Genomic DNA, 25,304 nt, shown 5'->3' with positions numbered 1-25,304 from the left:
GCTCCTTTCTTTTCAGTACAAATAATCTATTCTACTGTACCTCAAGGGGGTCTTTTCTTTGTCTGATTTGTCTGATTAAGTATTGCTAGAATTCCTTTCTTCATCATTCTAAAGTCCACGGTGAATTGATGTCTTCAGGGTCTGTTAAGGTGTGCACATTCGGTGAGAGATAGATGTGAAAAATATACAAATCAGCTTAAAAGTGTGCCGTGTGCATCCTCTGTCATTATTAATCAAATTCTTCTGTTCTTTTGCTGCATGTTTAAGCCGATCTGTTTTGTATTAGTGAAACAAACAAGACAAAACATAGTTACTGTTAAACTTTCAATGTGCTAGAAGGTCGTTTGTGTTAACTTTGGGAAACAGCCAGGTGAGCTGTCTCTTTGTCTTTATGCTAAACTACGCTAAGTGGCTGCTAGCAATAGCTTCTTAGTCTTGAGGTTATTTCCCAAAAGGTTGAACAATTCATTTCGGTTAATCAAAAATACATTGCAACTGAAATTGGAATGTCTTCTTCAAAACAACAAGAAAACATGTTAAAGAACTAAAAAGGAAAAAAGTGTACAGTACATGTTTACGCCTCTAGTATCGCGGAGAGTTATTGCAGCTCGCTCTGTATGCTGAGATAACGTACTCTACTTAAACACACTCAGATGCAATAAATAAAACAGTTGCAACTGCACACAAGTACACACACACATGAACCCACTATTTCAGTATTAGTGCCGCCACACACACACACACACACACACACACACAGACCTCCCCTTGCTTCCACTCTACTGAGGGTGCAGTTCAACAATTGAGAGTGTTGTCAGGGCAACAAACTGGCCAGCAGAGAGCAGGATGCAGGAGTGGAAAGAAGAGGGGAGATCTGAACTTTGGGAGGAACTGGCGTCGTACCGAGACTGCTACTCCTTCTTCCTCGTCCGCTCTCCACTTATCCACGAGCCACCAGAGGCGCCGTTTGTGCCATTTCATATCATTCCAATCCTTATCACCCGTGTCTTTTGCTTTCCAATGTTTTGTTGAATTTCCTTTCTCTATGATGCTTTCCCCGTTTTTTTCTTTTGTTTGTTTACATATCTTACAAGGAAGGCAGACATGTTTCCACAACGGTGACTTCATCTAAGGTATGTTTTTGCACTGTTGTTCCTGGCAGTGACCATGGTGATCCGAAAGGTGCAGCTGCAGGCTGCCAGTAAACCAGAAGCCGTATTATCTTCAAAGTGCAAGTAGAAGTTGCTGGAGAGACGAAGAAACAATCACTACGAATTTTGATTTAGAACCAAAATAGTGACTCACCTGCTGGTGAAGGTAAGTGTGTTATCCAACACTGTGTGTGCTCTTGTATTACCAGTCTTCACACATTATGTGTACAAAACATAAAAAGGGGTTTTGAGAACACCTTCAATTTGAAGCTTCCTTTGAATTCCTTTCAGAGTAACATGCAGTTATTCTCACGAGCATGCAACACGGTGCAGTTAACATGTTAGACATTCTACAGCGAACATGCCAAAGATGTATTCACACATTAGATTTTCAGACTCTGTAATGTGCTGTTTGTGAGCGTGGGATGTGTTTCCCCTAAAGCAGGCATATCGCAGTCATTTTTAATTTCCTTTTTTAATGAGAGACTCGGGCAGGCTTAGATGGGATCTACAATGATTTAAAAGGAAAAATTGTTATTCTTCTTCTGAGTGTGATATCTGTCTGCAAACTGAATGTATCTATGAATAATTCAATGGATTTAAATTCAATTTTAATACTAATTCTTCTATGACTCAGTTCAATTTCTAACTTCGCCCTTCTGTTCATCGAAATGTAATGTTGATCCTCCACACTTCAACAAACCCAAATTCAAATGTGGTTGGACTGAACTGTATGGATAATTACACTGTGGCCCACAGCTTCACAAATGACTGATAGACAGGAGCAGATCATGTCTGTGAAACACACCAATAAGATTCAATTAGCTATCGCACGCATGGCTAAATAGTAGCTGGCTGTCTGAATCATGACTAGGAAAGTAGATCAAAGCGTAATCAAAATGAAACTCGTAATAATAATCAGAATCATTTAGCCTTTCATTTCAAAACAAAACTGATGAATATTTGAACGGATTGATGCATTTCCTCCTAAATGGTTTTGACAACAGTGCAAATGACACATTAGTAAGAGTTTATATTTATATAAAACAACTCAGCTTTAAGCAAATTGCTCATGTCAAGATAAGTAAAGAGTCAGGATTCGTTTTTTCATATATTTTTGGGAATAATCTGCTAAACTAATGGAAGACAAAGCATTTTCAGATTAACCAAGGAAAACCTTTATGCAAAATAAACAAGCTAATACCTCCAGATAATTTATCAAACAATCAACAATCAACAATACATTAGAAATAGATTAAAAATAGCCCAATTTCAGCAGAGAACGAGACTACAGCCATAAGATGTCTTCTACTCTGCCGTCACAAATGGGTAAAAAGTGATGTCAGGAGGCTCTTTTTCAAGGCTTCTGCTTTAGTGAAGGGATTTCTAAAAGGGATGCACATGGTTTATTGAAAACCTTCTGCAAAGCCTTGAAACCCTGGCAACCCCAAAGGCAGACGGTGTGCAAGGATGAAAATGTTTATAAAAAATGCTCATGTATGTGATGAAGTGCGTTTTTGGACCGCGCAGAAAGTACATTAGCCTACTCTGCTATTTCACACTGGCAGCACCAGCAGAACAGCATAGCTGCCATTCTGACAGACTATGACAGGAGCTCTGCCCTAGTTTGTTGCTTGAAGAGGCTTTGGAATAAGTGTGTGTGTGTGTGTGTGTGTGTGTGTGTGTGTGTGTGTGTGTGTGTGTCTGTGTGTGTGTCTGCGTGTGATGGTTGAACGCTCACAGGGTCGAACTGTGACTTCCAGATCAAGGATCCAGAGGAGTCAGATCAAGACACTTAATACGCTTCTTCTACCAGTGTACCAACAACTTATCAAGGGCCAAAGAGCAAAAAACACACACACACACACACACACACACACACACACACACACACACACACACAATGACAACGATGCACGACGCAGACTAACTAGGGACGAAAACAACCACAATACGCGCGCAGCCCACCATTGATTTAGAGGGCTGGTTATGAAATAGCTTGTAAGCGTGTTTCTTTGTGCTCTGCTAGTTCTTATGACATTTCTTCTAATGGTACAAGAGCAGACGCTCACACACACGCGGCTGTCACACGCTGGTTGGTCACAGGAGGGTGGATCGGCCGTGAATCTCAGCAGTGCGGACGGTTAGGAAATCTCATGCCAGATAAATGTGAGCTTTGACAGATTGCCGCCTGTTATGAGACACACACACACATTCGCCTACAGTGGCTGTCTGTCTGGCAACTTGTGTGTCTGCCCTGCTGCCTCCGTCGAACTCCAACATTAAAGGAGTAAACAGAGAGACGGAAGACACACACAAAACCCCCGTGGCTGCAAAGGATGTCTGCACAAGAGGACAAATCAAGAAGCAACAAGGCAACGCGCAAATAATACATTGTAGGACATCCGAGAAGTGGTATTCTTTATCGGGGAAAAAAAAGTTGTGTTTTATTCGTCACTACGGGTGCTTTACTTCACGGCTATCTTTGGATATTTAAATCTATTTGACCGATTTCCAGCATGTGCTAATTGAATATTTACGCAGATTTTCACACCGGGGATCTGTTCTGTAAAGCACAGTCAAGAAGAAGCCGCATGAATATTATAACTGGCAGCTGAGTTGCTGCGGCTTCCAAGTACGCACATATTTCCACCTCATAAAAACCTTCAGCAGAGAAAAGGTCGGAGCGCTGGTTGGCAAACACCCTAAATCGACGGCCGACCCAAATCCTCCGATGTTTGCTTTTGAAGCTGGCTGATGCAGCCTATCACAGCCGCGGCACGAGCCGAGAACGCAGCGCAAACAACGGGAGACAAACACAAAGAGAGGCAGAGGTACGGAAACAACCAGATTCAATTTAGACAAATTAAAGGTCAGACAGAGGGGGCCGAGGATGTGAGTGAGGAGGGGCGGTGGGAGGCAAAGAAGAAGAGTTTAGAGTGTGTGTGTGTGTGTGTGTGTTCATTCGAGTGGCGGATACAAAGTGGTCAAGGCTCAGTGGTCGGTGATTTGACCAGCAGTTAAGGGGTTGTTCAGCGGGGGAGGGGGGGTGTCAGTGGACCCAAACTCCGTTACAGACGTCAGACATCATGGAAAGCCTCCGTTGACGTTATTGAATTCAACTAAAATCATTCAAGCCTAAAGTTCTGGCTGTTTAAGACGAGCTCACTTTTGCGTATCAACTTATGGAAATGCACCTACATAAATAAATATATTCCAGCTGTTTTCCCCCTCATTTCTTTAAATAGCAGCTTGACTGACACATAAAGTGTGATTCTGCCAAAATTGGTTGTGATGCAGAATTAATTTTGCATACAGGTAGTGAGCAGACTTGTTTAGACTCTTGTTGGCTTTCTTGGAGTTGGAAGACAATTATACCATTCTCACATATGAAAGGAGTACATGCCGCCTACGTGTGGATCAATGCACGGAATGCATTAGGTCTGTTGAAAACCCTCTCAAACGCCTTGAAAACCTGGCAACGTAAAAGGCAGATGGCGTACAAAGATATAAAATGTAGGCTTGAATCTCAGAATGTGTTAGCTGGGCTTAGCTGACAAGCTGGAAGCAGAGGGGAACAGCTAGCCGTGTCACCCCAAGGCTCATTAAAGAACACGTTACAGCTCGTCTGTTTTAATACATACAAATGTTGCACCGTTTGCGATTTTATGGGGAATTATGTGCAGTGCACAATGACCTCCTGGAAGCCTCCATCGAACGCCAAAAGGACTTTGACTTTGGTGTTAGCACAGATACGACATCTAATATTAGTTATTCAGTGATCTTAAGACGCTCTGACAGATCTTTGCTCTTGGACGTTTCCCACTGTTTCAAGGCTTAATGCTAAGCTAACCGGTTGCTGACTGCAGCTTCGTATTGAGCACAAAGAAGAGAGAGAGAGAGTGGTGACGATCCTCTGGGCGAGGAAGCAAAAATGTAAAATGTCAAACACTTACTCATGCAGGCAAATGGGCTTTCAAGTGTAAACTGTTTATCCTTCAAAACGCCAAAACAGAATCATTTGTTGGGGCTGAATGTAAAACCATATTTAGCAACCACCGACTGCCATTAAATACAACACAATGGCTGTGTGGGTTCTCACTAGAACTACTCTAGCATTGGAGAGGTTTGATTAGAACTATGTCTTTGTTCTTGTTTTTCTTATCGCTTTTGTTTTGTCTCCCCTGGATATGTCTTTTATTTTTTATATATACTTTATTTATAATTTCAGTTTCTCCCCCCTCTCCCTCTCTCTCTCTTAACATATAGACATACAGACACACACACAAACGTACGTTGAAACCGTGAGGTCCTTCTCTGTCACTGAGCTGTATTTATAAGCCAGTCCATCAAGCAGCCCCAGGGACACATGCCACTATTCTGTGGACCAAGACCACCGAAGTGCCTCCAAACCGAACATTATGATAGGACGAGTGTGTGCTGTGTACTGAACGGCTCTCTGTAAGCAGATATATAGGCTACACTTCAATACAGAACACATACACTACTGGAGGTCAAGAGAGAGAGAGAGAGACCGAGGGGGTAGTGTAGAAGAAGACAAAGGGGAAGACCGACCGAGGAGACGGAGGTGGAGGCCATGCGGGAAAGAAGATATGAAAGGAGGGGGATGGAGGCGGGTGGGAGGGGAGGAGGTAGACGAGAGAGAAACGAGAGGGCGCTCGCGCCCGCCGTCCGTCTCCGCTGAGATCTATGTCCTCTTCTGTCCAAGGTCACGACTGTTACATGGGAGCAAAGCAATTTCTCGAACTAGCGCGCGCGCGCACACACACACACACACACACACAGACACACACGCGCGCTCGGTGAGGTACGGCTCCGCCGATAACTACAAGCAACCATTATGGATTAAAGCAATTAAACCAGAGGCGACCTTTGACCCAACATTATACCACCGTCAGGATCTTGTGTGAATCATACGACGTGCGCGTAAGAGGACGGCACGCTTTGCATGTGCTTGCCTCTGCACTAACTGCTCGCCCCCGATGTTAACCTTACAAAGCAATACAGCCCCCCCCCCCTCTTGTATGCCCCTGCTTCTTGGGGCCAATCCAATAAAAAGCTTTGAGGAAACTGTAGTTCGAAGACCAATTACAGATTACACTAAACCTCATGACCGTAACGTAAACCGCAGCTTTAACCATTTTGCGTCTGTTTCCCCGCCCTCCCTGCAGACTTGTGATAATTCACTTATTCATCCATTCATGCGTGCAGTTTTGAAATTTGGAGTTGAATCATCAGTGGGAGGAAGCACAGGGCTTCCGGTGGCGCTGCCGTGTTATTTACAGGATTGAAGATGTGTATATTTAGAGAGAAAATTTATAGAGAATATACATACGTTGGCTACGTACAACAATAAAAAGAGAAGAAGAAATTCCACCCTGCTGAAAGGATTTTGGAAAGAAGGTAAAGATGAGGACGGCAGGACCAAAATGAACCATGGGAGATGCCCTCAGGGTTCAGACGTCCGGTGTGTTGGGCTCCCTCTGCTGGTGTGCACAAAGACTCGCCTCCTCCTCACGCGGTGAATAACAAAGACTCGCAGAGGATGCTCTCCACCGAAAAAAACTTTGGACCGAGCCCTTCCTCCCTGCTGCACGTCTGCAGCAGTTTAGAACAATTCCTTCACAACTGAGTTTTTTTGTAAATGCCAACAATTTTGGAGGAGATCAATAGCTACGGTGGTAAACGCAGCTTGTGGACAGCTTCACACTATTTTCCCCGCTAACAGTATCAGCTCTATCAAAGGGACTTTGTTCTTAATTGAGCCTTTAAGAGCTCCATCCCTCTCCTTTTATGACAGCCTTGCTTTCTACTCGAGGGACTCGGAGGGAGGATTTCCTAGAATAACACAACTACAGAGATACGTGGGTGGAGAATATGCACACACACACACACACACACACACACACACACACTGGCACAAAGAAGAGCAATCCCTCAGCTAAGTCTGCAGTCACAGCAGGAAAACTGGCAGGGCCCGAAACGGTAGACGCAGGGCAGAGAGTGGTTTACAAAAATGGCTTCATTGGATTACTTTCCCATCGGGGTACATGCACACACGCAAGTCGGTCAATGGGCTTACAGCTGCCAATTAGGCCAGTGGTCTGAAACAGCAGGAGAGAGAAATAACCACGCAGCGGTACCAAGTCCACGTGAATGAGTCACAGGCGCGGAGTGCCTTGGCACAGTATTGAAAAGCGTAGCCGATGAACGGCCGCATAACCTGTCAACAGAATGAGAGGCAAAGTCTGACATGACTAAAGCGCACACACACACACACACACTAACGGAAAGTCGCACATGTCGCTTGGCCGTTTATCTAAATCATATCAATAAGAGTTTCCTTTGGCTTCAGGTTGGTTTCATCATTTATGCTCATTTCAATGAATATTTCAACATTTCTCCTTCACATGCTTTGTCTCCTGCCGTTAAGAGACCCCGTGCGTGTCTGTGTGAGAGTGTGTGTCTCACCGCCTATCTATCCTCCAGAGCCTTTGTTCTGTATGAACTCCACAGGGCTGTGACACACATGCAGCGGCAAACACCTTGTGCCGTTAAGTCAGCCACACACTGCAGGCCAATGGCTGTCATTGTGTACAGGGGTTCAAGAGGGAGCCTTTCGGTGTTTAAATGTGGTGTGCGTGTGTGCGTGTGTGCGTGTGTGCGTGTGCGTGTGTTTGTGTGTGTGTGTGTGTGTGTGTGTGTGTGTGTGTGTGTGTGTGTGTGTGTGTGTGTGTGTGTGTGTGTGTGTGAGAGAGAGAGAGAGATTTAGTAAAAAAGAAACAAATACAAAAGACATCAATGAAGGCAAAGCCTCGTGCTCATGACACACTCAGAACTGGACTGAATGAAAAGAATCACACAGTGACAATCGGGTCACAGCTGTGGCCTCTCAGACTGTGACAGCCAGCAAACAAACAAACAACAACAACACTTCCAACTACAGTTCAAATAGCCTACAATCTGTTTTATTAATCCGTGCGTATAAGTTTGCGCGCACCGCTCCGTCCTTTTTTTCTCTCCGTCTAGTTCAACTCTCCATTAAACAAGTCAGCTGCCATGTTTCAGCCCACGGAGCAGACAGGAGTAGTTAAAGAGTAAATGCGTTGGCTAATTTCGCGGCCAGCATCGATGTTAATACAATAACTGAGCAGCCGCGTGCGACAAATGTAACGTGATTGCTGCTGCTCCTCTGAGAAACACGGCATTCGGCTTGAGCCAGAGGAGGAACACACGTCGGTGCTGCACAATGGAGGTATCCAAAATCAAGAGGCGCCTTGGCACCGATGGCGCAGTGTTGTTTTGGCATCATCTTTACAAGTTGGGTTACTTTAATGGAAGACATACAGCTGCAGAGATGAATAAGAAAGTGAGACATCTGCGTCCGCCCTCCTCTATCTCCAGCATGGCCCGTGCGTATATTTCATACAAATGTAATGTCAACCCCCCCCCCGCCCCATCGCTCTCTTCCCGCTTTTCTATATGCATGATTCATAACCGAGCCATGCACAAAACGGGAGTCTCCGGCACTCACGCTCCTTTTCCCCGGGAAGTGGCACGAGGCGCGAGGGGGGGAGAGAGACTCCCGTTCCGCCGACCCAGCGCACAGCCAAAGTCATCCACGAGTTAAAGGTTCCAGCGTCGAACCCGCCAGGGCACCCACCTTCATTCTCCGGGTAGTTCCGCACGGCTCGGCACGGCGTCAACCCGTGGAAGATCAGAACCAAGCAGGACAGGAGGTGGAGGGATGGATAGATCCACAGGATGCGAGGTGGTGCCATTTTTCAGGCTGCGCAGCGCGCTCGCTGCATCCCTGTCGGCGGTGTCGAGTCGGTGAGCGCAGCCCTGCGATTGAAGGGAGAGAGCGAGGGAGGGAGAGAGGGAGAGAGGGAGGGAGGGAGGGAGAGGGAGAGGGAGAGAGAGGAGTAGACGCTGGGAGGGTCCAAAACCAGCCAAGTCCTGTCAATCAACCACCTGGAATGGAATGGGCCTCTCTAGAGATTCTTCACACTCGCTGCACTGTAAGAGGGAAAGAAAATGTAATCCATGTGAACAAGTGAACGGCCTGATGTTGAGTTTTTATATAACTACACACATATATATATATATATATATATATATATATATATATATATATATATATATATATATATATATATATATATATATATATATATATATATATATATATATATATATATATATATACTTTGTTATTTCCACAATCTCGTCCTAAGGCCCTGATGTGAAAACCAACGTTGTGCTGCAGACGGAGTAAAAGCCCGAAACCCTTTATGGAATTAAATAGCGTTCTTGAAATGTTTTTGCAAAGGTGATACATGACTGTATTGTAAAAGTATTTCTGGGCCTTATAAAATGGTCAGATCGTTGGGGATCAAACAGCGACCGAAGGGTTATCAGTGAGAATCAGAAGCAAATCCAGTCATGATCTATAAGTTTGGACAATGATGTAACGCAGATGAACTTAGAGTTTGATACATGTATTTATTTCACATCCAACACACCGGACAATATCATTAGAATCAGACAGTAAATTACAATATTAAGGGCAGGAAGCCGTTTTAAATGGAAAAGTCGGTGCGGTGGACCTCAACAAATCAACCATCTCATTACGGACAGAGCTGTTGGTATCTAAGTATTGTCAGCAAAGCATCAGTATAAACACTCCCATTTCACTCTAGAAAATCCTCAATTATTTGGGATAAGAGAGACGGGCAAGTGGCAATTACTGGATTAACGTCAGCTCTGATTTTTCCCTGTTGGGTCCTGCAGATGAAACCAGCAGACAACACTGACATACACAAAAGATCCAATCAAACCCTTTGTCGAGATTTATTCTACCCTTAATGTGTTTGATTGCGTCAGGCATGGGTGTGTTTTGTGTGTGTAACTCGCTGTTGGTATTGAGCAGTCTTCAAACATGAATAAATAACGCGTCCTGTCGTTTGAAATGTGCGAGGACGAGCTGAGGACTCTTCAATCCTCCTCTCGTTTATCACTGCTCATGTGGCAAAATCAGCCCGCCTTCCGTCTGCTTCAGGCTGTGTTTGTGTGAATGTTCATATACTTCTTTATCATAAGTCAACTTCTATTCTAACCGATTCTCTTCCATGTGACTTGAGGTCAAAACAAAACATGATGAGTAAATCAAATTCCACGTAGATGCAAAAAAAGCTTGGCCTGGCTCTGTCCGGAGGTAACAACCTCCTGTAGTACGCCTCAACCTCACTAATTAACATAAATGTATTCTGTACAACAGCAAAAAAAAAGAGAAACGATGAGCTGGCAGACTATTTCTTGTCCGGGCGCACTGTGGTGCGTGATTTTGAACACGCACACACTGGGTGAAATTAAAATCTGATTGGATTTCCAATTTGGCATTTTTCTTGCTGTGAACAGCTGCATGATCCCATAGGTCACCTTATTTATATCTCCCCTGCAAATGTATCGCTGTAACGCTACCGTGATTCATGGAAGGATCGTGACCACAATTATATTTACCACCAGTAACGTTCTCCTATCGCGCTTCTGTCTCAAATGAGGCTTCGGAAAGGGCCATAAAACTGTCTAACATGCCCTGATTTATGCAAAAAAAATCTGTTTTTCCCCCTTCTGGCCATGTGTGTTTCTGTGGAAGCGTGTGATGGCTTTGGTGTTTTTTTTCCTTGCGAGTGTGTGAAGCAGCCACCTCCAACAGATTTGTTAAGGGTCCAATTATGGTGATGATTTGTTCCCCGCAATGGCTTTACGTGGATGACCTAATTTCCTCATTGAGTGGGGGGAAAATACTAGCCCTTTATTCTTCTCCCTCCACTCACTCCTTCCGTATTCGTCTTTCTTCTTCTTCTTCTGCTGCCATGACGCTGCATTCATCCGCGCGGTGACAAACATTGCTGTCGTGCATTCCAGCGGTGACAGCGTGACGAGGCCCCTTAAACCCTATCACTCCCTCTACCTCGCTCACACACACACACACACACGCACAGACAAACATGGTGCATGCCCGGAAGAGTGATCTCGCCAGCGCTAAGCCCCAATTTTGCACAATGACATTTCAAGGCTGCACATTCGTAAGCAAACGCATGCAGTGACAACTCACTGACAAGGGCTGAGAGACAGTAGCCTCGCACAAACATTTGAAATATGTCACGTATTTCCGTCCGCCCTCACACACATAGTTTTATCTGCGTTTTGCATTGTTCACTCCCTTCGCCAAAGCTTACAGAATTTATTTCCACGAGGGAGCACGGACCCTTTCCTGCCATTTCGCTCAATTTAAGAAGAGCTCTTCTCATATTGTGTTCGACCCCCCCCCCCCCCTACTCTCATTTCTTCCCATAAACACACACTTTTCCCTCAGAGCTTTCCGTTGAGTAAAAGGCACTATGGATGTATCTTGGGTAGGCGCAATGGGCTGGCTAGCAGGAGTGTGTATTAACTGCATGTGCCAATGGCGACGATCGCTTGTTTGACAAGGGGCAGAGGTGATGACAGGGTCATCTGCCTTTCCAGCGACTCCCCCCGTAGCCGCCACACTATATACACACACACACACACACACCCTTAGCCCTATTCAAAGCCACTCACTCATGTGGTAATGTCTCTATTGTGACAGCCTGAACGCTTTATGGGCAACAGCTTGGTGCTGGAGTTTGGGCTGAGGAATCAGTGCGTATAAGAGCGTGTGCGCAGATCTCCGCTTTGGAATCGGACCATCAAGACCTCGAAGCATTGAGACCCGGACAAAGCTAAATCTGAGGCAGGGGAGCAGGACAGGGGATGGGTACAGGTACGAAGATGGGAAGACGAGGCTGCACAAACACACACACACACACGCACATCATTCCACCTTGATCCGCGCTCACTTTTCAAGCAGGCAGAGCGATTCGTCATGTCACAGAGCCCCGGTGCTGCCATACAACAAAAGGTGAAAGGGAGTGTGGGAAAGGGCTGGTGCACAAAGCCCTCCCTGCCCCCGTCTGTCTCCCTGTCTAGGCCGCATACGCACCCACCCCTCTGCAGTCTTCAAGGGCCCCCATCACATCAAGAACGAGGCTGCTGCTTTTTTGCTGCAGCCACCAGCGATCTTAACACGTGTGAGCTCGTAGACAGCGAGCTAAAAAGTACCTAATCGTTAGATCCGGGAACCCCCCCCAAACAAAAGCTTTCGCTCGGTGGAGACAGACGTGCAGCCAGCGGGCCGGAGGAAGAGATGGGGACAGAGTGAGGGAGATAGAAATTAAAGAAACAAACGTTCAGGGAGGAAAGGCTCCCAGGCTCTGCCAACTCCAACCGCAAAAAAAAAAAAAAGAGTGAGAAAGAGTGGGAGGATTTCCGTGAGACAGACACCAGCTATGCAGACAGAGAGGCAAACAAACTCACGGGAATTTGGGGGATATTCACACTGCTTCAAGTGTCTTCTGCGGCTAATTGTCTCAGAGACCAAATATGGGCGTTTAACCCGCCCCCCCCCCTCCACACACACACACACACACACACACACACACACACACACACACACACACACACACACACACACACATAGACATTGACTAACTGCTGACTGAAAAGCCAAGTGAATGTTGTCCAGCTGAGCCCAGAGGAGGATGTTTACCGTAAGTCTTGTCAGTGTCTTACCGTCTCAATCGCATTCTTTCCAAACAGCAAAATAATTAACAATCAATGGAAACAGCCTGTATCACATTCCTGCCAGAGCTGACCTGCTGGTCGATGAGAAAACGTTCAGATTCACCACGAGGTGAGGGTGAGGTGGGCAAGAATTTAAAAAAAAATAGATCTTTATATAGCCTGTAGGCTATGTAAAGATCTATTTTGATCCGACCTTGAATGTCATATATGTAAATGTGAACACGGATGGAGAAAGGAAGGATGGAGTGATCATGACAGTCTGTTGCAGGGAGAAGAGGGAGAGATGCCAAACTGGGCGCTCAATCATGCTTGGCTTGCACAGGGCCTTATATTAATATGCTGGCTGAGATCGGGTTGGATATGAGAGGGATTTAGGCCTCCCTGTCGTACATACGGATCACGCGCCGTCGCCAGGTCTCCCGTCGCATTAGGTAGTCGCTGATGCCTCCGTGAGAGTTAATCCTCGGTCCTCGGTGTCTGGAGCTACGCAGGACATGAATAGGAGGAGTGAGCTGCTGAGGGGAAAACCCCACCTTAAATTATTCAATCGTCTTCTCTTCAAATTACAAAAACTGTTTCTCCATAAACAGCAGGCAGCATTTAGCAGGATACATTTTGTAATGTTGCAGCCGGGAAAGTGTAAATGCCAAAAATGCAGAAAATAAGTACATTCCCAGAGAGGGGAGTCAAGTACTTCAGTAAAGTGCAGGTGTGGAGAAAGTCTTTCTATTGGCAGATATAGATCAGGCAAACCAGTGCAATGACAGAATCAGGAACATTTCTTTATTTTACACAAACGATTTCCCAGGAAGCTTTCCACCTTTCCATCACACACAGAGGCGTAATGATGCACACTGAGCAGATACACATGTTGCTGGGATCTGTCACCATCTCTCGGGGCACAGAAAGGGCCCACGCTGGCTAATGGACAGACACTCTTTGTGTGCTAAACAAATTAGCTCCATCACTAAGAGACAGACAGCAAGGCGGAGAGAAAGATGCAGAGAGAGAGAGATGCGACGGTTCAAGATAAAGGATGGAGGAAGATAAATGCAGCGAGGGGCGCAACGTAAGAAGCGACAAGATTCGTGCACAATACACAATGACTAAGAGGGCCGTTGTCTTATCAAACACAACTCTGTGTTTCAGTGTGTATGTGTGAGCCGGGCGAGACATCGAAGCGCTTTGAGCCCTTTTGAGAGAGGGTAAATGGGCATTATCATCCATCCATCACTCACACATTACTCATTCACTTACTTACACTCAGAAACACCCCCCCACACACACACACATACACACACAGCACATACATGAATGCTGATACGCGCTAATACGTGCACTTAACACCAGACTGGATGCGAGCGAGACACATTTATCTCCATGCACACTGTGTGGAAACGATACTGAGTGCATCTACGAGAGTGTGTGTGTGTGTGTGTGTGTGTGTGTGTGTCTGGAAGCAAAAGTGATCCTCCAGGTTTCAGTTCAAAGCAATCCTCAGTCAAATGATTGGTTGGTAATCTGATCGACGGGCAGACTCCCTCTTCTTCTCTGTCTCCTCCCTTCTGCCCCATCGTTTGTCATTCATTTTCGTACTTTACTCGCTCTGCCTCCTGCTGTGCACGCGCCTGTGTTCCTTTCACACCCGCTCACTTTACCTCCTTCTAGCCAATGTCGACGTCACGTTTGTCCTCCCCTCCTCTTCGCTGTCCTCACTCCGTCCTGTCTCAGTGTTGATAATGTAAACACATCATTCCTTCTGTGCCGTGATCTGATTACCTGTGGTAACGGTGCTCATAACCACACAACCTCCGCCATCTGAAAGTACATTTGTGTGTCAGTGTGTGTGTGCGTGTACATGTGTACAAGTATCCTCCATACAAATATGGACCCTGTAGGGTCAAAGGAAATGGAATCAGGAGCTAAAAGACTTTCCACTGAGGTGTTGCTGTGGTGGCCTTGGATGTCGCAACTAGAACTATTACAGTCACAAAGATAGACTGGAGGGCTGATGCTTTTCAGTGCTGATGTATTCAACTCAGAGATATGATATAATCTGAACCACCCGGTGACATTGCAGTCTTAAGCATTCCTCCATGGAAGCCTCATGGAGGTATCACTGGCTTTTTAAAAGACCTGCACAGTTAGGATATTGTCAGTGAAAATACAAGACAGGTGTTTAAATAGTAATGTACCAGGAGTGTCACGGTGGGGGGGGCTCAGGTCTCTACTTTCAGATATCTGAACATTAAAGATTCCCCCAAAAATGTAGGCTAGTGGCTTGGATCCATGTAGGCAATGTTGCTCTGTCACTTTGTTCCAGTCAGACAGGTTTTAACAATTAATGGACGGGCTGCCAAAAAGTTGAACATATTCCTGTCCCCTTCAGGCAGGAATGTGTTTAAAGTACTTTGATGATTCATATTCAAATAATAATAATTTTTAAAAAGTGTCTTACAATGAGGGCATTAAACCTTTTGAACATAAACCAGAAATCAATTTCAGAATAACTGCAGAACTTCTTCTAGTGTTACATTTACAAACAGTCTGTGTGTAAGATGTGTTGAGTTTCTGCCATCTTGGGGTCAACGGGCGCTCCATCCACCATTGTGACGCCAGGACAGCGGTCAGTTGTGAGGTTGTTGAGGAGCAGCTGTACTAACGTGCTGAACATTAGACTTGCTGTAAATCAGACGTTGCCGTGTCCAAACACCCTCTGTCTAGAGAGAAGGATCAGAAACGCAGAAAGATTCAGAAAGCAGAAACTTTGATGAAAATGGCTTGAGGTGGGTTTTACTTTAAGACGATTTTCTTAGAGGAGAAACCTCAGAAGCAATGGCCGAAGATTTCGGAACTCCTTTGGACTTTTTCCTGCACACGTGCAGCTCATTGTTGTCATGTCCAGAAAAAGATGTTAGTTAGGTTGTCTCGTGTCCGTCTCGTGAGTTCCTGTTTTATTTTGGAAAATGAACCTTCCCCTTGTTTCAGGCAACTTTCCCCTTCCTCTTGTGTCGGTGTGATTGTCGCCCCTCCCCTGATTGTCTCCACCTGTGCACTTCCCCTATGTGTGTGTATATATTGTCTGAGTCTCCCTCTGTCCTGTGCCAGTTCGTCTTGTCCCAAGCCACCGTGCCAGCGCTACGTATGTCCACAGTCTTGCCTCGTTTTTTGTCGACACCATTAATTGAGCCTGCTTTCAGTTTTTGTCTCTAGATCGGTTTTTCCTCGCCCACGAGTGATTTTTATTTCAGCGGCCATGCCCTGTCCTTTTGTTAATAAACTTTGATTCTTTTTTCGCACCACGTTGTGTGAGTCGTGCATTTGGGTTCCCGTCCACCGTCCGGTCGTGACAATTGTTTGAATGTAGGAGAGAATCTAATGTGAGTTCAATGACAGGCGGTCAAGGCCACTGTACCCAATCAGACAGAGGCTAATCAATCAGATGTTTGTCAGTCCGAAGGCATCTTCACCTCCAACCGAATGCAACGTGCAATGCAAAGCACACAAACACTTTAGAGGATAAAAAAAGGGGGCGAAAAAAACACACTTTTCTTTCAACACTATAAAACAGATTTAATTATATGCTATAGGCCTCATTTAAACTCCTAACAGCTGCTTGGGATCTATAGTACCATGTCACTCAACAATCAATAACTCCCAAACACACACACACACACACACACCCTCGGAGGAATCTCTCTTATCGGGAAACATCAGATCAAGCAGATACACTTGAATGGCCATTGGGGCCAGATTGACTCACAGTGACGGGACTCGGGATCAATGTTTACGCTTGCAAGCCAAACTCATCCTGTTGTTCTGTGTGTGTTTGTATGTGTGTGATGTGTGTGATATGATAGTGTTTCCCAGCCTAGCCAGCTGTCTGCTTATTCACGGCTTATTAATATTAAGGTGGTGGTGGTGGTGGTGGTGCTGAGGATCGGACGACACACCGGCAGCCTGAGGACAGGCCGAGTGCGTCCCTCCCGGCGTGGCTCCCTCCAACCGGGCTCGAGAGACAAAGACAAGTGCCTGTGTTTCCAAACATGGGCCCCTCTCACCACCCAGAGGTCAGAGACTTAGAATAATCTAGCTGAAGCAGGAGGAACCATGCTTTCTCATGCACACATGCACCGCCTCGCATTTAGGCCTTAAGGCTTTGATATGACCCTGCTTAACCCAACAGAGTAGTGAATGGCAGGGTGACACGGGGGGAAGAGAGGGAGCTTTAGGCAGAGGGTTTTTAGGGGGCAGGGGGTCTACGTGGGCAGAAAAGACCAGAAAAGTGGTGGCATTGGTGGAGATGAAAAGGGCAATCATAGGACACGTACTTGACAAAGCTTAAGGACAGAAACAAGAAGCAAGAGGGTGAGAAATGCACTGAATGGACTGTATGATCAAAGCGCACAAATAACAAGAGGGATGAGGAGAGAGGGAGACCTCGCTGCAATGGAGTCACATAGGCGCTCTAAAAGGGACACGTTCGCTTTGATCTTCCTCAAATAGCATTTCTCAAGCACATCTTCATTTAAAATGCCATCATCACCAAAGGGAGACGTGAGATTGGCGACGACACACAAACATCAATTAGTGGACTCATCGTCAGCCAGTGGAAAGACACACATATGGTTTTTAAACAGTTTAGAAAACGCAAAATCCAAATCGTGGGCTTTATTCAAGCACTGTGTGTCTAACATGGGGAGTCTAAATTATTCAAGGGCAACTGACATATTATCTCTTTAGCTGCACAACGTACTGTTTTGCCATGAAGAGCATAATAATGTCAGCTATAGCCTGGGGGTTGCAGTACTTTTTTTGCCACTCTCGACTACTGGGCTAAATTTGGATGACTCTCTCAGAGGCTGTCAAGCTCCGCTTCCATTCGCGTAGTGCAGGGGAAGTGCGCCATCTAGTGCGCCGAACTGGAAACACCGAGTGGACGTGTCAACGTTTTATGGTGTGCGTCTGACGTTCAACGGGAGGAAGAGGGTCTTTGTTCATTTTGCGCCATGGTGTCAAATACACATTTGAAGTCCAATTCAAATTGAGTGGAGCAGATGAAGTATTTTTCGGGGGACAGTCTGTCATTTTGAGGGAGAAGAGGAGAACATGTATCAGCATACAGATCAGAATCAAAAGGAGAAAAAAAGAAAGAGAGAGATGGATATAAGTCTTGGTATATAGACAATTGTACACTTGGCTAAAACGAATCATCTCAAATACAATCCTGTGATAAAGCACCTCCAAGAATGTCACAACATTCAGTAGTTGTTGAAACTTTTAAGAGAGGTGTTGTTGTAACCCTGTTTAAATCTGAGGTGGGCATCAATGAGGCTTGAACTGCCCGTCGCACCTGTTAGGCTCTCTGTCCTTTGTACCGTTGTCATAGAGGGTACTACAAGCTCCAATACGGCATCACCAGCATCACATGCTTGATTTAAAATCATTTCTGAATGCAAACAAGACTAAATACTAATTTTTCGTTGACGGTAATTTGCATAATACCAATTTGAGACTGTCATATGTTATATGTTGCTGTCAGTGAAAGTTTGTACTCTTTTCCACGTTGCATCCTACTCCACATCTCCGATCCTCGCAGCAGTAAAGGCTTAATGGCATCACGGCGCTCCGTCTGCTGCCCTCGCTTGCAGGTTCTCGGTCTCACGTCTACATCTGTGCAACCCTGCTTGTTAATTTACACTGCCTGGAGGCTGTTATAGAGTTATTTCCTTTAAGGTCGCGGGGTCCTCATGAGCCGACAACAACCTTGAATACTTCAGTTTTTACTCCGCTGAAGTTTGAAGCCTTGTTCATCTTGTGCAATGAAAGACCCTTGGAAGATTTAAACCCATCATGATTACAAAGCAAACTTATTTTGTTGTTCCGGTTGTTTGTTTTCTTTTGAATCATTTTTGTTTATGTAATTATCATGTTATAATTGTACTATTGACATCATTGAAAATAGGGGGCAGGCCATCAAGCGTTCCTAGAAGTTTAAATGATAGATAAAGGATATTTGAGGACAAATAAATACTAATACAACAAACAAACTCAAGGTGATGTTGATTGAAGCTTTTTTTAAAACACATGAAAGACAGTGAGGACATCGGTGGTTTTCAATAGACTGTGCAGAATGTTTTGGCAACGTTATTAAGCCTCCATCTTGCAAACACACTTGCTGTATCAGTTGTTTGAACATGGTTCTATATGTTCAGGGCTGATTGCCGGAGGTTTATCGAATAGGTCAGTGATCTCTGCTTAGCTGAAAGCAATCGAATTAAAAAACATGGCATCTGGGGGCAAAAAGACATATCAGCTGATCAGAGGATAAAAGTAGAATTTGCTCTTTGTTCTTTACTAGATTGTCATTCCCAATGGTTTTACCGATGTCTCTCATACACAAAACAACAAATACTTAAACACATACTTAAACTTTGTTAAGCAGCTGAATTCATATGTCAACAATATCGGCTTCATGGGGTAATTGATCAATACTCAAATAACACCTTGATGAGATGTTTAGGAAACAACAAAACAAAACCATTTCCAAAGGAAACTTTTTCTTCAGACTTCTGGCTACAAAGACAAACGTTCAGCCCAAGCGACGAACTCCACGGCCACATTATCGTCACTGGTTGGCTCGCTGTTAATTGTGACTAATTCACATGTTTGTAAAGTTCAGTTTGTAAAGTCGACATGCACTGCAAAAAAGCATGATTTGAAAATTAGTACTTGCACTCTTTACAAAACAAAGTATAAGCTCATTCCACAGCACAAAGCAGCAACACCTTAAACAAACGTGGCCCACGTCTCCCTTTTCTTTTTCTTTTTTTAATCGACCCATTTGGCAAATCTAAAGAGCGGAGTTGACCATTCTCTGTCTATAATAGCTCTCGCCCAAAGAGACGAGTTACTGAGGCGGTGAAAACTGCCACTCTCTCTGAAATGATCGCGCTGGATCAGCTGCGGCGGCGTTTGCGCGTCTCCCAACCGTGAAGAGCTGCGGCCCGAGCGGGGCCCTGCAATTAAAGCGCTTATCGATTACACTTTACGTGCTCCTGCGTCCTCTGGACCGTGAGCCGGAGGCGCCGGGCGGTTCAGGCAGTCCTACTATGCTAATGTCTATGGTAATACGGCCACCGTGGGTGAGTCGATTATTGACGGGCTCCTAAATGGACGCTTGATCCACAATTGAAGCTTTTGGGGTCAATGGCGACGGGATTGATACCGGGCAGGGGGGTCAACTTCATTTCAACTCCAGCGGTTTCAGGGAATGAATTGGGAATTACTTTGCTAATTGAAATATTAATTTGTAAAGTAAATGGCATTTCTCAACTCCCGGAGGGATTTCTTTCCATCTCCTGGTATTGAGCAGAAATATACATTATCTATCTATGGGGACCCTTGGGAACGGTTCACACCCTCAATTGTGGAGGATCAACCTGGTTGCATTGGTTTCATTGGCACATTCATTAATTCCGTCTCTGTGTATGTGTCTGTGTGTGTGTGTGTGTGTGTGTGTGTGTGTGTGTAAAGAGATTACAGAGATACAGACAGTTATAAGAATAAAAAAAGGCATAACACAATAAAAGTCCTGAAGTAAAATAAAAGAGCAAAGCACCAGAAGAGAATGGCCGTCCTTCGCCTCCTGAAAGAGAACAACAAATGCTTGATGGTTGATGGACCTCCGGTGGGTGCTGGAGCTCGGGGCAGAGCAGACCATCGCGCAATCAGTCTGAGAAAGGTCGACGTATTGATCGGCGTGTATGTCTCCACTGTTACATATCAAAAACATCTCCACTCTTCTCTAAAGATGACCTGAGTACACTGCTCTTTACAGCAGCCCGTCCCCAGACATTCTCACGCCGAGCACCAGCAGAATCAAACCCAGACACATAGTTCTTTGTTACAGCATAGTTGGCCTTTACGGAAGTTTTTTGGGGGCATTTTTCTTTTTCTTTACTTGAGATTGAATTTATCTGTGTGCGCACACAGACAGGAAGGGAAGGAAGGGATTTCTTCTAATTATTGTCATTTTGCCCCCAAAAAAAGATAAAGGAGACAGAATCGCATATCTTAATCGTTGAAAAATAATGAATCAGTAAGATTTCTCAGTGTCAGATAAAGGATGCAATCAAACCTTAATCTGTCTGGAGCAGATTCTTTATTAAACAGAGAGAGCAGGGAGACGAGTATTTCCATCTGATGAGACGCTCCTTTAATTATCGCTCTCGTTTGTGACATGCCACTCAGGCCTGCACGTGCGAACGCGTTGGCTTTCTGTCAAGCTCTAACTAACCAAAAAATACAATGTGATAGAGTACACTGACGCACAACTATGGGTTAATGTCTATGACTAATGCATAAGTGGGTGTGGATGCACTCAGCGTGATCGGAGATTAAAATGTTGCGGTTTGAGGCAGAGGAGTTTGGTTTCCTCAACTCTTTTCTCACATTTGCTCTGCGTACAAGTAAAAGATGGGTTCTGTCGAACAGTTACCACATTTAGGGCAGCCTTTGTGTGTGTGCATGTGTGTGTGTGTGTGTGTGTGTGTGTGTGTGTGTGTGTGTGTGTGTGTGTGCGTCATGCATGCAAAGCATGTAAATAGTTTTTTAAAAGTCCCCTTGTGTCCATGCTCCAAGGGTCAACAATGTGCTCCTCCGTCCCATTTGCGGTCAATATCGGATGAGGATATGAGAGCCCGTATTGATTGTAATTTCCTGTGATGCCACCTCCCGCTCTCCTGCTTTATCGGGAGAATAACACCCATCAGCTACGCTGTCGGCCAACCGGCAGGCCCGGCTGCTGCCCAGGACAACAGTTAATGAATGAGAGAGGAACAAATAATCCAGCGAGGCGCTTCTTCCCTGACAAACAGGTTGCCACGGGGAAGATAACGATGAGGCTGGGATGTTTGCTGTGGAGAAACGTATGTGTGTGTGCGTGTGTGTGTGTGTGTGTGAACATATAGTTTTGAGCGCAGGCAGTTCATTATGTGACTGTTAGGATGCATGTGCGTTTGTGTGTTGTTTGTGCGTTGTTGTTGAGTGAATGAGTCAAGGGCCTGAAGCAAACATTAACTTCCATCCTGCAGATGAATAACCAATAAAGTGTGTAGCGTAGGGGTGCGTCTTTTAATCCAAAGGATATGTTGGGCGCCAGACAGGTAAATGACCCACGTTATTCCCAGCCACCAGCTGGGTACCCTCCCCCACTGCAAAAATGTAAATTAAATCAGATACAAACCAGGAAGCCCATCTACTCAGTGAAAACAGCTGTATTTAAACATAAAATGTGTAGCCGTTCAATATAAACACATGTTTAAGCACAACAAATAATCACGTGGAAAGTCTCTGCGTGGCCAGTGGGTGTTGGGTTGCGGGGGGGGGGGGTCCTCTGAACTTGTCGAGCAGGTCTTTTTGTGTATTCCTCTCGTAGGACACCCGAGGTCCAGCAACCAGCGATCTCCTACGTTCTGTTTGTCCCTTCGTCTCTCAGTCCTCTCTGCTCTGCCAGGCAGCCTGTGTCAGTCGATTGGACACACCGGCCGTTTAAATAAAGCATCTCCCAGCCTTCGTTTGCCCCGCCTTCTTTACAGTGGTCAGGTGGAACAAAACAAGTCTGCTTCAAGTCTTTGGGGGGTGTTTATGATCTGTGATTGGAGATGTACCTGCTACATGCAGTAAGTACTCTGTTCTTCTCCTCCATTCATCACTGTTTTTCACTATTCACAACTGTTCTGTTTCCTTCAACTCTTGGGTTCAATGGGTTTCAGAGGATACGCTTTGGATACTGTGTATCTTTTTACTTCTTTGTTGTCACCTCTACTTCTCTTTGATCCATTTCAGCCTCTCGCTCCATCATCCATCATCTTTTTTTCTTTCTAATTTTAAGTTTTATATTGAGTCCATTATATTGCCAGTTTGGCCGACTTTACGGTCAGTTAAATCCTGGTTTAAAAGTTGATGATTGTTGGATGCCTCCTTCTCTACACACAATTCATGTGTGTGCCCTCGAACGAAATCGGCTTCCTCCTCCTCCAAATAGTTTTTTTTTTTAATGATATTTCTCCTGGTAGTGCTCACCCCCATCCTGGAAAAATAAAATTTTATTGTAGTTGCAGTTTTTTCTCTATCAAAAATCTATCTCTTCGATCAAAGGCAGCGCAGGTTAAAGTTACAAAAACGCTAAGATGTCAAATACCAATATTAATACTTGAGATCTGTTTTAAAAAGCTGATGAATTCAAAACCAAAACCAACATTTGGAAATCTAAAGACAGCTTAACTAGAATTTACTGACCTAAATATATTTAGGTTTATATTTACAAACATAGTAAATTTGAAGTAAAAAGTCGGCCCAGTCAGGAGAGTTTACAGTTGTCAAGCGGCCCAAATTCACATGTCAAAGTTCACCCAAGTAAAACAAATTTGATTTGTAAATGTCACCGATCTAAATACTAACGTGATGCTTAACATTTAGGATGAAACATTTCAACCAACTGTGTTGGAGGGCCTTAGGCTGTAGAGTTTGTGTGGTTGACAACCAGCTAAGCCTAAACTAAGCCTGGTACAAGCATTTCTGACTGTATGTATTTGTAAATGTCTGACACCGGCCTTCTATTCTTTGTCTGTGGATCTGAAAGCTAAAGCAGTTTGTGGTTTTCAAAGTGAGTGTAAAGGAAAGTGGTGAGTCACTGCGTGCGTATCTACGCACACATTGAGTGATGCTACAGTTGTGTATTTGTTGTGCTGTGGGTAGATCTGTGGCCAATGGTCTTTTTGTCATATTTGACTTGTGAAAGGTGAAAAAAAAATGTTCCTCTCCCCGTTCTGCGGCCACCGCGACTATGGTGATGGGTGAGGGGTGTGATGATGGGGGAGAGACGGAAAGGGTTGGTGTTTTATAAAAGCCAAGCTCCGGCTCGACAGAAAGACAAAGAGAGACGCTTGCGAGTCTTATCGTCTCGATTACCACTCAAGCAAGTAGCAAGACTATTGTCTGTTGGGGGAGACGGGGGGCCTTCAGATCGCCTGACTTTGTGCTGAGGGACACTCAACTCCACAACCAAAGAACAGAAGATGACCTTCAGCCGGGTGTTAGCCGCTCTTCTTTGCTTCACCGCGTGGGTGAGCGTCGTCCATGCTAGTGAGTACCGCACAGATGGTGACGACCTTTGACTTTCTGCAGGGTGAAATCCAACGTACTTAATCTTTTTCCCTTTTAGCCCATGCATCGGTGTCCAGCTGTTGTCTTGGGTGGTCTACGAGAAAAGTCCCCCCCAGATGTGTTGTGAATTACACCGTACAGACTGATGCCGCCTGTTCAATCAACGCCATAGTGTGAGTGGCCCAGCTCTTTCACAATGTAATTAGTCCATAACTCAACAATATTGTGTGTTCACCATCGCAAAAAATGACACACAAAATGACTCACTTACTTTTTTATTTAACCGGGTTGCAGATACAGTATCTGATTTATGCCAATACAGAACAATTGGAACTACAATAAGAATACAATATTATTTGCTGCTCATAGCATTGGACAATTTGATTTAACCCCCTCCCTAAAAACAGTCCTCGGCACTCTAGATAATCTATCCGTCAACAATGTTTTTACTGGAAAATAGCCCCTTTAAAAATGGCTGACAATGAGAAAATACATTACAATTCCATTAATAGATCTCAATCAATTACAGGTTCCGGCACATTAATGGAGGGAGGATTTGCTCGGACCCAAACAGTGACTGGGCAAAACAAGTCATTCTGAAGGTGAACAGGGAGAAACGTAAGCAAAGTTCATTGCAGGAGAACGGACAAAATGAAGATGGAACAACAAGCGCCGTCTCACCAGCAGTGTCCCTCCCATCGAAAACTACGCTGCAGAAGACGAGCAGGAATAGAAGGGGATGCCAGAGAAAGAAGCCCAGGGCAGGAAAACGAGGCCAGAATTGAATTGTCTTGAGAGACTATTCAAAGCTCAGTGTACATGACTCTTTCCTCTTGTACTCGTCCAGCTTTACTCTATGAATGCTATAAAAAAAACAATTGAACAAAAACAGAGATTATTTATATATTATCTTATGTATTACTAAATATGCAGTCTTGTATTGAATATTTTGTCAATCTTGTCATAAACGTGCGGATGTCAAAGAACATAAAGTTTTCAATATTTCAATTCCTTTGCCAATCATTTTTTTCACGATAAAAATTGGAGCATGGTGTGAGTGGTGTGAAACAGACATGTTGGACTGGGACTACCATCACAGTACGTTGTTGTCAGTAGCTCTTATGGTGTTTTCACAAATGTACATTAAGGAAACTGTCAGGTGTCAACGAAAATGCAGAATGAATAATGCGAGACAAAAAAGGCAGCACAGGCACAGGTGGACTTCACACAAACAAACACTGTGAAAACCTGACTGTAAACATTCAACTCGGGGTAGGACAAAAGATAACCTGA

At 44.7% G+C, this 25,304-nt stretch overlaps 2 protein-coding genes across 4 annotated transcripts in view; one reads left to right on the top strand and one right to left on the bottom strand.

Moving 5' to 3' along the window:
• Positions 1-9,080, bottom strand: part of epha4b (eph receptor A4b) — a 69,674-nt gene extending 60,594 nt beyond the window's left edge. For all 3 annotated transcript variants that reach the window (XM_040171147.2, XM_040171149.2, XM_040171148.2), the window contains exon 1: positions 8,836-9,080. In XM_040171147.2, coding sequence (XP_040027081.2) covers positions 8,836-8,953 — 118 coding nt within the window. In that variant the 5' untranslated portion in view covers positions 8,954-9,080. The remainder of the gene's footprint in view (positions 1-8,835) is intronic.
• Positions 9,081-22,461: 13,381 nt separating this feature from the next.
• LOC120815986 (C-C motif chemokine 20) lies at positions 22,462-25,016 on the top strand. The gene is made up of 3 exons (XM_040171150.2): positions 22,462-23,990; positions 24,070-24,184; positions 24,541-25,016. The coding sequence occupies exons 1-3, from the start codon at positions 23,924-23,926 to the stop codon at positions 24,794-24,796; spliced, it is 438 nt and encodes a 145-aa protein (XP_040027084.1). The 5' UTR covers positions 22,462-23,923; the 3' UTR covers positions 24,797-25,016.
• Positions 25,017-25,304: the final 288 nt, after the last annotated feature.

This window comes from Gasterosteus aculeatus, chromosome 3, assembly GCF_964276395.1.
Source record: "Gasterosteus aculeatus chromosome 3, fGasAcu3.hap1.1, whole genome shotgun sequence".
NCBI classification, from domain to species: Eukaryota; Metazoa; Chordata; class Actinopteri; order Perciformes; family Gasterosteidae; genus Gasterosteus; species Gasterosteus aculeatus.
Note: the sequence above shows the minus strand (reverse complement) of the source record. Positions and strands in the feature narration are given on the sequence as shown.

What these genes read in the sequence shown, in the direction of transcription:
- LOC120815986 (XM_040171150.2), top strand. Translation starts at nt 23,924, where the DNA reads ATGACCTTCAGCCGGGTGTTAGCCGCTCTTCTTTGCTTCACCGCGTGG. An exon ending in GGTGAGCGTCGTCCATGCTA is followed by an intron (nt 23,991 to 24,069) that starts GTGAGTACCGCA and finishes TTTCCCTTTTAG; the next exon opens with CCCATGCATCGGTGTCCAGC. An exon ending in TGTTCAATCAACGCCATAGT is followed by an intron (nt 24,185 to 24,540) that starts GTGAGTGGCCCA and finishes AATCAATTACAG; the next exon opens with GTTCCGGCACATTAATGGAG.